Below are 14,177 nucleotides of genomic sequence, written 5' to 3' on the forward strand. Positions count from 1 at the left end.
AAAGTATAGTGTACATTACAGCCTCACATTTGACAAGCTCTGGGCGAGTGGGTGTAACCGCCGTAAACTATTGATTTTCAAGGCAGCCTCTCCTCAGCTAATCACCAGCATTTGATCCAGGCATGTTAAAGATGCCGCACGTTTTCTAGCTCACTGCCGTTGACAAGATTATACCCTTGGGTATCGAAATTTGGTACCGAACGAAAATGATTTTTTCGATACTCGATAGTATCGAGACAATTCGGTCGGTGCTTAAAAAGTATCGAACTCGATACCCAGCCCTATTTTTGAGTGAACTATTTCTTTAAGGTGACATGATTGCTGGTTATTGCTGTTGTAACCACTTCCTCAAAGCAATTACACGGAAGCCAGACGAACAGTTTAAGTTTATTTGCAACACTTCTCCATATCAGCATCATAACATTAAAAATGCTACAAACATTCAGTGTACAGACCAAGAGATGGGTATACACGGGAATCCTTTGTCCATTGGAGTGATGGTGCGTAATGTCTGTCCACAATGACAATTCCGCTGCCCTGTTGTTTTGTTCTTCAGGGCCTTAAACTACTCTTTGCAAGAACTTCAAGTCAGAATGTTAACCGGAAATCATTACACACCATTCTGTGGTATCAACCTGCTCCACGGGTGTAATTCCTTACTCGTTGAAATCTGTGCCTTCATACCCTCCATCTGGCTTTGTCCAAATGTCAGAACAAGAGTGTCATGCAGTGTGTCATCAGTAAGACAGACTGTCCATTTCTAGTCCCAAAACAGGAGCCATCTTATCACAGTCGCATCCTCTAAAATCAACCCTCTTTTTAAGATTGTAAGTTGAAATTATTTTGAAAAATGTCTTTTAAAAATAAAAAAGGCTGAAAAATATTTTAAAGTATGGACCAGAGTGGCTATCTGAGGTATGCTTGTTCACACATTCAATGACCCTAATGGAAATGAATACAATGTGTTGAATTTGGAACACTTTCTCTCATTCTCTGCTTTCATTGTTTTTTCTCTACGCTTGTTCTGACCCGTCTGCCATTACTTATGCTCTTCGTTTAATCACAGTCTTCAACTTCAAGATAATGGGCACTGGAATGCTGCACTGTTTTTCCACTTCTCTCACATTAGCTGCAGGTTGTCCACAGTGATGGCGTCCATGTTGATGCCACTCTCCAGTGCCGTGTGGTACAGCTCGATGGCCTCTGCCAGGTCTCCGCTTGTCTCGATGATGGCTATAGTCTCTCCAAGCTCATTACACATGATAGTGGGAGTTCCCTGAGTCTGAAATGTTGACAAAAAATATAAACCATTATTTTTTGCACAAAAAACTAGCAGAGACTCAAACTCAGACTATGCCTACACTGGTGCATTTTCCTTTTAAAACGCATAACGTTTGCTACGATTACACCTGTCGTTTACACCACGACCCGCTAAAAGTGACACTTCCAAAATGCTTTAGTTTGAAAACTCCGGTGTTACGTTTCAGTGTAAACAAACCAAAAAAGGAGACTTTTGAAAATGATGCCACGAGGTCTACATTTGCTCTGCATATCCTTGACGACTGTGTAAACAACAACATCATGCTCTTTTTGAATGGTCATTTGACATGCAATTTCGTGAGATCGTTTCTGAAATGCAGTGAAAACAACAGTGTAGACAAGGATTGTTTTAATTTTTAAAATGAAAACGCATTAGTGTAAACAGGGCTTCACACACAGAATCCAAAATTTGGAATCGATTCTAAGGCCCTGTTTACACTAGTGGGTTTTCGTTTTAAAATGAAAATGATCCTCATCTACAATGGCGTTTTTCCTGCATTTTATAAATGATCTTTGTCTTACACAATCGAAAACACGTCACATGACCATACAGGCTGCATACGCCATCAAGGATGTCTTAGGGTGTGTTCACACTTGCCATGTTTGGTTTGATTAAAACAAACTCCGGTGCGATTGCTCGGTTAGTGCAGTTCATTTGAGTAAGTTTCAACGCTGCTATTCAAACCCTGGTGCGCACCAAACAAGCGGACTGAGACCGCTGAAAAGATGGGTCTCGGTCTGCTTCCAAACAAACTCTGGTGCAGTTTGAATGAAAAATGAATGCAACATGGACCAAATACCTCTAAACTAACAAAAAACAGGAAGTAATGACAAGATGTGATGCTATAATACGACACAATTTCACGAAGGGAACAAGCGGTGTATCCAAAACAAAACGAGCAGAGAGTGTTCGGTGAGTTCCGTCAGAAAATATACGTCATTCATCCCGACCAATCAGGTTGTGAATGTATCACTATGCCTTTAGGTTTGGTATCTTTAGGTTCCCTGTGAAAAATGCCAGTATAAACGCTAAGCGGACCAGGACCAAATGTACCAAACAATCCTAACTACAAGTGTGAGCACACCCTTATTTAAAATAAGTAACCATAATAAAATTAACTGTTATTCCTTGGGGTGTAAAAATACAGTATTTTGTGAATAGTTGTGAATATGAATATTTTTCTTATACAAATGCATTGCTTCACTTCAGAAGGCCTTTATTAACTCCCTGGAGCCATGTGGAGCACTTTTTGTGATGGATTTATGCACTTTATTGGACTTCAAAATCTGGACCATCACTTACTGCCATTAAAAAGCTTGGAAGAGCCAGGACATTTTTTAATATAACTCTAATTGAATCCTTTTGACAGAAGAAAGTCATATACACCTAGCATGGCTTGAGGGCGAGTAAATCGTAGAATAATTTTCATTTTTGGGTGAACTATCCATTTAAAGATAGATAGTTTTTTTCAAACTTTGCAATAGATTTTTGGTTCCTGGCGCCTTTTGGAAATTGATTCCAAGCTCTAACACACAGAAGTAACAGCTTCCTACCTGAGTCAGGTTGGATGTCTGTATCTGAATGAGTTGGGACTGTCCAAGCTGCACCTCTTGCTGGCAGAAGGCTGGTATGGCTGCTGTTAGGTCCATCTCAGAGGCTTCCACAACAGCAACTGTTGCTGTCTCAGATTCTACAGCCACTGCTTCTTGGCTGTGCTCTGGCTCTTGTTGCTTTTGGGTGCGATTGTGGGTCTTAAGGTGGTTCCTAAGGTTCGAAACCGTCTTGAAGGTCTTTCCACATTCACCACAAGAATGCGGCCGTTCGCCCGTGTGTGTACGCCGATGTTCTGCTAGATGCATGCTCTGCACAAAGCCCTTATCACAGAACTCGCACCGGAATGGACGCTCACCCGAATGTGTACGAAGGTGCTCCCGCAGGTGCGTATTCTGGCGAAACCGTTTTCCACAGATTGCACAAGGATACGGACGCTCCCCAGTGTGTACTCTCTGGTGTAGCGTAACGCTTGAGGCAGAACCAAAGAGTTTTCCACAGACCGGACAGGGATGAGTCTTCCCAGTGGTGGAGCTGGAGCCTCGTGGCCGGCCGGGCCCAAGTCCGTGACTTAGTTGGTGCAAACGGAGATTTGCAGGAGAGTTTAACCGCTTACCACAAATAGTGCAATCTAGATTAGGTTTTGCCATTGAAGGAGCACTTAGTTGCTCTGTATTATCTGTTAAGCCCTGTTGACTGCTAACCTGGGAGTCCTGGGAGAAGCTATGTGGTTGGGTCAAGTTGGGATGCTCCTCCAAGCAATGTAGGTCTCGCTGACGCTTGCGCAAGAACCCCTCAGAACAGTGAGGACAAGGGTAAGGTGCCGGTGACCCTGGGTGGTGAAGAAAACGGTGAGCTACAAGTTTAGCAGGACGGATAAAAGTAGCAGAGCAGTCTGGACAAGGTGAGGGTGTCGCGTTGCTGTGAAGATGCTGACGGTGTTGGCGAAGATTTGACGATTGACTGAAGGCTTTGTGGCAGATGTCACACCGGTACGGACGGACTCCCGTGTGAGTGAGTCCATGGCGGGAAAGATTTGCAAGAGAGGAAAAGGTCTTTCCACACACACTACACTGGAATGGTCGCTCTCCCGTATGGGTCCGCAAATGGTTTCGCAGATGAATCTGCTTCTTGAACGGTTTCCCGCAGATGTTGCATTTAAAGCGTCTTTCGGTCGTATGAGTCGTTCGGCGATGACGCAACAGGCGGACCTGTGAGGAAAATCTTTTTTTACAAATAGAGCAAGGGAACTTTGGTTGTTCCTCAGCCATAGAAGTCCCGTGATTACTTTCTTCCTCTCCTCGTTCCACATTGGCAGTAGTTGAATGGTTGGGGTCGTCTGTCAGTATTTTCCCTCCATTTTGGGTTTGTCCTGTGTTTGAGAGTTCAGCATGAAGCCCATTTTCTGTTGGCTCTGAAGACTGGGAAACTACTGCAATACCCTCAATGAGCATAGGACCCGTGTCACTGGACTCTCTTCTGTCATCTTTCACGGGAGGAATTGTCACCGTCTGTCTATCTTTCCTCCAAGCAGCCTCTCGTTCTCTTGCTCTTTGGATAATAGAGAGAGGTGACTGCTGGGCCAGTACAAACTGCAGAGAGGAGAGGTCTGAATTAATTTCACATTTTTCTAAGTTAAGTAATTGACTTTCAATTCCCTTTAAATGAGAAAAAGAAATGCAAAACTGACCTTAGTGCAAATATGTAATAATTCAATAATAATAATTCACGCATACATTGTGGTACTCTCGTGAACGTGCAACGAAGACTGACACGGAGCTTCATAACACTACGGTTGAGGCACTAATGTCACATGGACTATTTTAACGATGACCTTACTACCTTAAATGTGTCAGTTGCATTGCAGGGATGCACTAAAATAAAGCACTCTGACTCGCAAACCCTCTCCGAAGTCCTGGCTAAATCAAATGCAGGATCATAAAGCACTCAGATTTGATCAAAAATATCTCAATTTGAGTTGCCGCTGATAGTCTTGTAGGCAAGTGTGCCGACATATAGCGCATATACGAGCGTCCCAAGTTCAAATCCGATCTAAATCAAATGATTAGCGATATGCAAAGTTCTGATCTTATTCTAATTATTTACCATACACAACCGAAATCAACTGATTGTGATATGAATCAGATTATTTGCGATCTGCGAAACCTATTGGCTAATAACCAATATGATATTGATGTTGAGCATAGCTAATTTTCCTCATTAAGTCTACTATTACCTGAGAGACTGGTGTGGTCGGCTCACGGACTCGGTGAGTGCGACGATGGTACAAGAACTTGGTCATGTTAGTGAACGTTTTGGCACAAAATGGGCATTTGTGTAGTGGCTCAGATGTATGGGATTTCCTAAAGTGGGAAGAGCAAGAGAAAAATTAGTTTTGATGACAGAGAACCCAAATCATGAGCAAGTTGTGATGTTTGACTTTACAGTTACCTGTGTATCATAAGAGTCATTTCTGTTGTAAAACCATGTCCACAGTCCACACACAGAAAACGTGCCTCACCAGAGTGTGTGCGCATGTGAGTCTGCAGTGACACCAACTTCTTAAACACCTTATCACACTCTGGACACTCGTGTGTTCCTTGTTCATGTACTCGAAGATGTGCCACAAGCCGATTGGCAGAGGTGAATGTTCTTTTGCACTCCTCACATCGAAGATTGCTGGATGACTGTGTCAAACCCAAACCAGCTGAGCGGGCAGTGTACGTACGCCTCCCAGCAATAACTTTGCCAAGTTTGCTGCCCTCTTCTGATCCATCGCTTCTTCCTTCATCTTCCTTAGCCCCAGAACTGTCTTCATACCCCACCATAACCCCAGTGTCACCACTCTCTTTGTCCTGACCTAAGAAATGCTCCCCCTGGTGTTGAAGGAAATCCTCTGGTGTGCTGAACAGCAGATTACACTCAGAACACTCATAAGGATGGATAATTAAAATCTCCTCATTTTCCTTCTTTACCGCATTCACCTGACCAGAGGAAGGGAGGAGGTTTAAAGTGGTCACATTGTCCAGCCGGATAGGATCGGCAGGTAAAAGAGGGGCGAGGAGTTTAGCTTTGCGGAGAGTAGCCGAAGCAGAACCATCAGCGATTGCTTGGGCGGAGCAGAACTGCAGGCGGAGCATCGCAGAGGTAGAGCCAGGCAGGGAAGCGTTGGCTGATACTAGCATGGTTCTGGAAGAGGCTGCAGTTTTAGATGGGTTTTCCTGCTCTCGAAGAGCCTGAAAAACAAAAACAACAAAAGTAAGCTAGGAAATATGGGATCTGTAATATCCTAAAACAATTTAGCAATAGGCCTAGACAGCTTACCCAAAAATGAAAATTCTGTCATTAATTACTCACCCTCATGTCATTCCAAACCCATAAGGAAAGTATTCTTGTAGCTTTTTAAAATTAAAGTTGAACCACTGATGTCAAATGGACTATTTTACCGATATTCTTTCTACCACTCTGGACCTTGAATGTGTCAGGTGTTCCTGTCTATGCAAGGTCAGAAACTCTTAGATATCATCAAAAACTTAATCGGTGTTCTAAAGATGAACAAAAGTCTTACGGGTTTTGAAAGACATGAGGGTGAGTAATTAATGACAGAATTTTCATTTTTGGGTGAACTAAGTGCACTGCAACATTTTCAGCACATTTTGGACTAATGAGTGGGCAGGACTACCCAGTGTGACAAAACAGGAAATCAAATATAGCTTTTCTCGCATCCCACCTAGTTAGATCATGATGTAAAACAACCTGGCTTTCAAGAATGTATTTGTTGTGTGTGTATACATGTTTGTAGCATTAAACAAACCTGGGCTAAAGTCAGGATCTGGCCTGCCTTCTGTTCATCCAGAACTAGATTTTGAACATTGAGCAACTGAACCGGAGTGAACGAACCATCTGCCTGAAGAACATATTCCTGAAACAGAACACAAAATTTAATTAGAAATGCTAAAAAGATCACAAGACAAATATTTTACTCTGTAGTACGTACACACAAGTTGTTTGTTGAGCACCTCAACAACCTCAGTGTAGACATTTTTAATTATATTAATTAAACTGTCTACAGTTTACTGTCTTAAATGATTTGTTTAAATAGATACACATTTTTCTGTTAGACATTATTATGTTACTGAAGATTTAGAATTAGTGTTTTTTCAGTTTATTGTTATCTGTCAAAATTAGATTTCTACACTTTCAACAGTGTTCATGGGTTTAGGATTAAAAATATTTTTAAATTATACTTTTATTCAGCAAGGAAGCATTTATATATATTTATATACATATATAACATTTATATATATATATATATATATATATATATACATTTATTTATATTTATATGTCACAAAAACTGACAGTATAGACTTTTACATTGTAACAAAAAAATCTATTTCAAGTAAGCTCTTGTTTTGAACCTAATATTAATATAATAATAATCCTGAAAAAAATGTATTACAGTTGCCCACAAAATGTTAAGTAGCACCCCTTTCCAACAATGAATCAAACGCTCACTGATGCTTCAGAAGGAAATACGATGCATTGAGATCAGGGTAAATTTAACTTATTTTGTCTTCTGGGGAACATGTAAGTATCTTCTGTAACTTCTAAAGGGCAGTACTAAATAAAAAAAAATATGATACTTAACTGAAAAATGTACACATCCTCATTCTGTTCAAAAGTTTATACCCCTCAGCTCTTAATGCATCGTTTTTCCTTCTGAAGCATCAGTGAGCTTTGAACCTTCTATAATAGTTGCATATGAAAATATGGATCTCAAAATTCTACAAGCATTGTTGGAAAGGATTCAAATACACAAAAATAAAAAAGGAGGGCAGTTTAACTGTTCAGGACAAACAAGGGACTCATGAGTAATTATCACTAAGTAAAAAACCCATCTGTTGATCAATTAGGTAACAACACAGTATTAAGAACAAAGTGTATGCATTTTTATAAATTCAACTATTATTTTTTTCTTGTGGACTATATATAAACGTCTTTTATGTGAAATATCTCATTCAGGTCAGTAGTACTAAATAAAAAATAACATGCATTTTGTATAATCCCTCTTATTTTGGTAAGATAATGAACATTTTGCAGATTCTGCAAGGTGTATGTAAACTTTTGACTTCAACTGTAAATAACATTTTAAAAAACTCGCAATCACAGAACTGCATAGTCTGTGCACTGTTGTCAAAATCTCAAAAAAAAAAAAAACATTTGTAAAACTGGTATAAAAATAAAGATGTTTTTTTTTAATTGTTAAAATGCAGAAAGTTTTCTGTGAGGTGTAGGGTTAAGCATGTGGGTTAGGATTCGCTTATAAAATCTCTATATAAAAACCAATAGGATTCTATGTAATGTCCCCATTCTTATAGCTAAGTAAACGTATTAGAGATGCTCCGATCAGCATTTTTGGGGCCGATCACAGATTACCGATCACCAAGATCATGATCTGCCGATTGCCGATCACAGAAAGTGAAAGTGAAAGTTGTGACGTATTGTCAAGTATGGTGACCCATACTCGAAATTGGCCCTCTGCATTTAACCCATCCAAGTGCACACACACAGCAGTGAGAAGTGAACAAACACACACACACACACACACACTGCATTGCACAGTCATTAGGATAAAGGTAGTAAAATGTGGTTTAGGCTGAATTAAATACGAATGGCAGGGGAATGGGAATCTTTTATCTATAATCTAGCAGAGTTTGCACCATTTGTAAAAATGAAACTAACTCTAAATTAACAATATTGAAAAAAATAAACTGTAGAAATAGGCTACAGTCAAGATCTTGAAGAACCACCAAGTTAGGGTTGTAGACGACAGGATCGTGTATCGACGATAGTTAGGAATATCGCCTGTTGCTGATGCCTTTGACGATAGCAAGACGATTATTATTATTATCCGTCAAAAAGGCGCCTAACTTTAGCGATGCAGCGCAGAGTCGGTTCTAGGATGCTTCAGAAACTTGCCGTGGTATAAACACACGCATAGAGTGGCCAAGTCGCCTTAACGCGCCACATGGGTAAGAGATTTATACATCATACAGTGTACATAGATAAACTGATTATAACGGGAGTGTTTTTTAAAGTGCTCCTCGCACTAGACTAGGCTACACTAGTTAGTGAAGTTCTTTGATATTGTAAATGTTCTTTGCTTGTTATTTGTAGCTGCTTTTTAAGATGATGTAAGGATTATATTATCCAGCATTGCACAGTCATTAGGATAAAGGTAGTAAAATGTGGTTTAGGCTGAATTAAATACGATATATCAGAATCCGTCTGTATATAGGAAACATAAACATTCACCTCAGTAACATCTATATGCGTTCATTCGAATTACGATGCGATAAAATGGTGCTAAACATACGCACGTGAATTACACGCGCACCGTTTCTCCTCATTCTATATGAACTGAACTACAACATGAACTGATGACAACAATCAGACATACAGCGGTAACATTATTGCAATATGACGGATATAGAAAGATACATGCATTTACATTCAAGCACGCACATTTACCACTCACTGAAGATAGCAGAGAATGAAACCGAAAGTAAACTTCTCCGCCAAAACTACAGTCAGCGCTCTGTACACGCACAACTTAGTCACATGCCCAATACAAAACGAATAAGGAATTTAGTACTCATGTTGCCACTGGTAAGCTCCGTTCTGCTGTTGTTTACTTGTGCGCCGTGCATGCACGTGTGAAAAAGTTGCGCGAGTAATTTAGGTCAAGTGATCGGCTTTTTTGATCGGCGCTTTTGGGGTTCGCCGATCAAGCTATTTTTAGCCAATATCGGCCGATCAATCGGAGCATCACTAAAACGTATGTGTGTGTGTGTGTGTGTGTGTGTGTGTGTGTGTGTGTGTGTACTTACTGTGTCGGTGCTCAAGCTGCTGTGGGTGCTGCTTCTGTTGTGTGTCTGTCTGTGAGCCAACCACAGTTCAGGTGTGTCAAACAGAGCAAGACATTCTAAACACTGGTATTGAATTGGCACTTCTGCGTCAACAGCATCCACCTCTGTGACTTCACATAGCTCTGAAAATAAAGCATTCATGTGCTGATTACATGCATTTCCAAAAAACATCTCCAAGTAAGCACATTAATGAAAACTGCACTCACCCTGGCCTGCTTCTCTCATGTGCAGCTCCTGATGCAGCAGCAGTTCATCTGGGTTCCTCAAGATGGCTCCACACTCCAGGCACTGATACTGGCTCTCCCCAGCATCACAGTCCTCAAGGCTCGGCAGGACCTCAACCTCGTCCCCCTCTGCTCCGGTGTGGATCTGCTGATGCACCAGCACCTCCTCCAGCGTATTAAAGAGCTGCTGGCACTCACTGCACATGTACTGATGGTCCACATATTCCTGCTCGCTCATGGTAACTGCACAGTTATAAACCTGTTAAGATGCAAAGTCTCTTGGTGTGCTGAAGAGCAGATGCAGTGCTGGGGTTATGAGTCACAGTCACTGGATTCAGTATGCATTGTTATGCTCGATACGAATCCTAAGCCTCAAAGCAACCTGAAAAAAAGAAAAAAATGCAACTTGAGCAATACCGATATGCCAGAAGACTCTATTATTAATTATTATTATTATTATTATTATTAAGACTCTAGAGTTAGTAATGACTCCCAGACAAATTGTCTGGCCTTTCAGTTTCATATTAAATTTCATAATAAAATCATTCAGGATCAGATTTCCACAGGTCACTAATTGTATAGATATTATGGACATAATTTATATAATCATTGAGACAAAAAAGTATGCCCCACAACTTTATGTGGCATTTAAAATATATTAAAATATCAAAACTTATATACACAATATAGATTATACACAAATGTACAATTTCACTCGATTTTCTCTTTAATTTTGGCATTAAATACCCCTAAAACCACCTCAGACTGGTAAGATCAGTGATCCACAATTAACACAATCCTAATTAAACTGCTAAAAGACACTTAAAATAAAGATGTACAATGTAAAACTGACATATGTTTTAGATTATTATTACACATAGATTACATATATAGTCAAAAATTGTATTTATGTTTACACTGCCGTTCAAATATTTTGGGATCAGTAAGATTTTTTTTAAAGAAGTTACAAATATACAGAAAAAAATGTATATTGTGAAATATTATTGTAATGTGTTTTTCCATATTAATATGCTTTAAAGTATTATTTATTTCTGTGACGCAAAACTGAATTTTCTTCAGTCATTACTCCAGTATTCAGTGTAACATGATCCTTCAGAAATCATTTTAATTTGCTGATTTATAATCGATGCTGGAAACAGTTATGCTGCTTGATATTTTTTGGGGATCTGTGATACTTTTTTTCAGGATTCTTTGATAAATAAAACGTTAAAAAGAACAGCACTTATTTGACGTTGAAGTATCTTTTCTAACAATATACACTACCATTCGAAAGGTTGGGGTCAGAAAAAAATTGCAGCAAGGATGTATTAAATTGATAAAAAGGACCAAAGTAAAGACTTTTTTTATTTATTTTTTTATTATATAATAAATACTGAAAAAACATATCACAGTTTCCAAACAAAATTAAGCAGCACAACTGTTTTTAATGTTTTTTAAAGAAGTCTCTTCTGCTCACCAAGCATGCATTTATTTGATCCAAAGTACAGCAAAAACAGTAAAAATTTGAAATATTTTTACTATTTAAAATTTCCTATTTGAATATTTTTTTAATTGAATATCTTTTAAAATGTAATTTATCCCTGTGATTTCAAAGCTGAATTTTAAGCATCACTACTCCAGTCACATGATCCTTCAGAAATCATTCTAATATTCTGATTTGTTGCTCAAAAAATATAGTTAAATTATAGTTATGTTGAAAACAGCTGAGTAGAATTTTTTTCAGGTTTCTTTGATGAATAGAAAGTTCAGAAGAACAGCATTTTTCTGAAATACAAATATAGCATTATAAATGTCTTTATCATCACTTGATCAATTTGAAGCAAGCTTGCTAAATAAAAGTATTAATGACTATAATTTCTTCCCCCACAAAAAAATTATACTAACTCCAAGCTTTTGAATGGTATAATGTAAGTGTATAAGGTTACAAAAGCTTTTTACTTCAGAAAAATGTAAAATATTATAAAATATATAATACAAATAATAGATATTGATAACAATAAAATGTTTCCTGAACAGCAAATCAGCATGTTAGAAAGATTTCTAAAGCATCATGTGACACTAAACACTGGAATAATGATGCTGAAAATATAGCTTTGATCACAGGAATAAATTACATTTTAAAATATTCAAATTGAAAAGAGTTATTTTAAGTAGTTATTTTAGCTGCACATTGGATCAAATAAATGCAGGCTTGGTGAGCAGAAATCTTACTGTTCAAAAACTTTTGACTGGTATTAGGTCCATTCTAATAAAATTTAAATTGTAATAATATGTCACAATTTTTATAGTATTTCTGTATCTTTGATCAAACAAATGCAGCCTTGGTGAGCATAAGAGACTTGGTTAAAAACAATACAATATACTATATATATAGCATATTTTAATATATCTCTTTTAAGGTTTCACGGCCGTGTCCCTACTTTTTGTAAAAACATGTGAACTATCAAATATTTCTGAAAACATTTATTAAATCAGGTCACATATGACACTTATATTACAATAACATATGGCAGTTCCGTAATATGAATCCACAATTCAATAGTGTTGCTTCATCAATGAATAAGAAAAATATTACGGACATTCCAAATACAGTACAGATGCGGGTATTAAAAGCAAACTTATTAATAATACACCTGAAAACTTCTATCTAGTCGTGGCTACTAGTTTTGGCGGAATCGGTACTAACAAACAACAGCATTTAGCGGGTTTCGGACCAGTGGTTTACCTTGTGGCGAGCAGTTGGTGGCGCTCTTCAGATTTTGCCAGAGCTTATGGAGCGCACCGCTGTCTCCAGAGCGAGCCACCCCGCTATACGGCTGTCGTCAGGCGGCGCTCTACACTTTTCTCCGCAGGTCTAAGAGCGTTGAAGGGAGGCCTTCTTTCCCCAGCCGTTTCCGAACCTCTCCTCGCGCGCTGCAGTTGGGCAATCCCTCGTGCAGCGCTCGTCGGCCCCTGCAGAAGCTTTCCGGTGTTCACAATGCGTTTCTCACCTCGACGAAGCCGTATTATTTAGTGCTACGCACTGTTTGTTAAATATTTTGACGTAAAGATGATCGTGGATGTGGAAAAGTACCGTTTGTCTGGCCTCGGTTCCTTGCTCTGTGCATGCTGCCCCGCCCCATGGGGGTTCGCGTGTGGCTGGTGCAAGGCGCTGATTGGCTAAAAAGATTGTCTGTCAAACTCTAGCTGTTGTGATGGACACGTTCATTTTTAGACGCTAGAGCATGAGAATGCGATGGAAAGGTCCCCAAACCACCAATAAATTTATTATTAACCACACATCTCAAAAAATACCATATGCTTATTATTATAAATTGTTCATGAAATGTATATCTCGATCAAATATAAATGTAAACATGGACTACAAAACCAGTCATAAGGGTTAATTTTTCTGAAAACTGAATAAATTTTAAATTAATTTTTAATTAAGGTGTGAATCTGAGGATAGGATAATATTTGGCTGAGATACAACTATTTGAAAATCTGAAATCTGAGGGTGCAAAAAAAAAGAAAATAGAATTTAAAGTTGTCCAAATTACGTTATTAGCAATGCATATTACTAATCAAAAACGAAGTTTAGAAATATTTACTGTGGGAAATAAAGAAAATATCTTAATGGAACATGATTTTTACATAATATCCTATGTTATTTGGCATAAAAGAAAAATCAATCATTTTGAGTCATACAATGTATTTTTGGTTATCGCTACACATATACTCGTGCTACTATGACTGGTTTTTATGGTCCAGGGTCACACTTGTTGTCGATTAAATTCTCTTGTTTTACAAAAATGTTTAAATTAACTAAATGTCCATTTACATGGAAGTCAAACAGTATTTTTCCCTTCAGGAATGGGCTGAGAAAGGAAATGTTATAATATCAGATTATCATTCACGGAACTAATCATAATAATCTCTTTCATTTGTGACCCTGAACCACAAAACCACTCATAAGTAGCATGTGCATATTTGTAGCAATAGCCAACAATACATTGTATGGGTCAAAATGATCTATTTTTCTTTTATACCAAAAATCAGTAGAATATTAAGTGAAGATGATGTTCCATTAAAATATTTCATAAATTTCCTACCATAAGAACTTAATTTGGACAACTTTAAAGGCGATTT

The 14,177-nt window shown here is 38.4% G+C and overlaps 1 protein-coding gene across 1 annotated transcript; it reads right to left on the reverse strand.

Moving 5' to 3' along the window:
* Nucleotides 1–369: 369 nt before the first annotated feature.
* znf526 (zinc finger protein 526) lies at nt 370–13,133 on the reverse strand. Its single transcript, XM_073846952.1, has 8 exons — nt 12,775–13,133; nt 10,011–10,410; nt 9,766–9,926; nt 6,687–6,794; nt 5,324–6,108; nt 5,109–5,235; nt 2,875–4,464; nt 370–1,282 (listed from the first exon to the last, which is right to left on the reverse strand). The coding sequence occupies exons 2-8, from the start codon at nt 10,264–10,266 to the stop codon at nt 1,121–1,123; spliced, it is 3,189 nt and encodes a 1,062-aa protein (XP_073703053.1). The 5' UTR covers nt 10,267–10,410; nt 12,775–13,133; the 3' UTR covers nt 370–1,120.
* Between the last annotated feature and the right edge of the window lie 1,044 nt (nt 13,134–14,177).

The sequence above is a fragment of the Garra rufa genome, chromosome 9 (genome assembly GCF_049309525.1).
Source record: "Garra rufa chromosome 9, GarRuf1.0, whole genome shotgun sequence".
In the NCBI taxonomy this organism is placed as follows: Eukaryota; Metazoa; Chordata; class Actinopteri; order Cypriniformes; family Cyprinidae; genus Garra; species Garra rufa.

Excerpts from the sequence above, each read along its gene's own strand:
- znf526 (XM_073846952.1), bottom strand. The coding sequence starts at position 10,266 with ATGAGCGAGCAGGAATATGTGGACCATCAGTACATGTGCAGTGAGTGC. Across the intron at positions 9,927-10,010 it reads CATGAGAGAAGCAGGCCAGG|AGCTATGTGAAGTCACAGAG; the intron begins GTGAGTGCAGTT and ends CTTTATTTTCAG. Across the intron at positions 6,795-9,765 it reads GCAGCTTGAGCACCGACACA|GAATATGTTCTTCAGGCAGA; the intron begins GTAAGTACACAC and ends GTTCTGTTTCAG.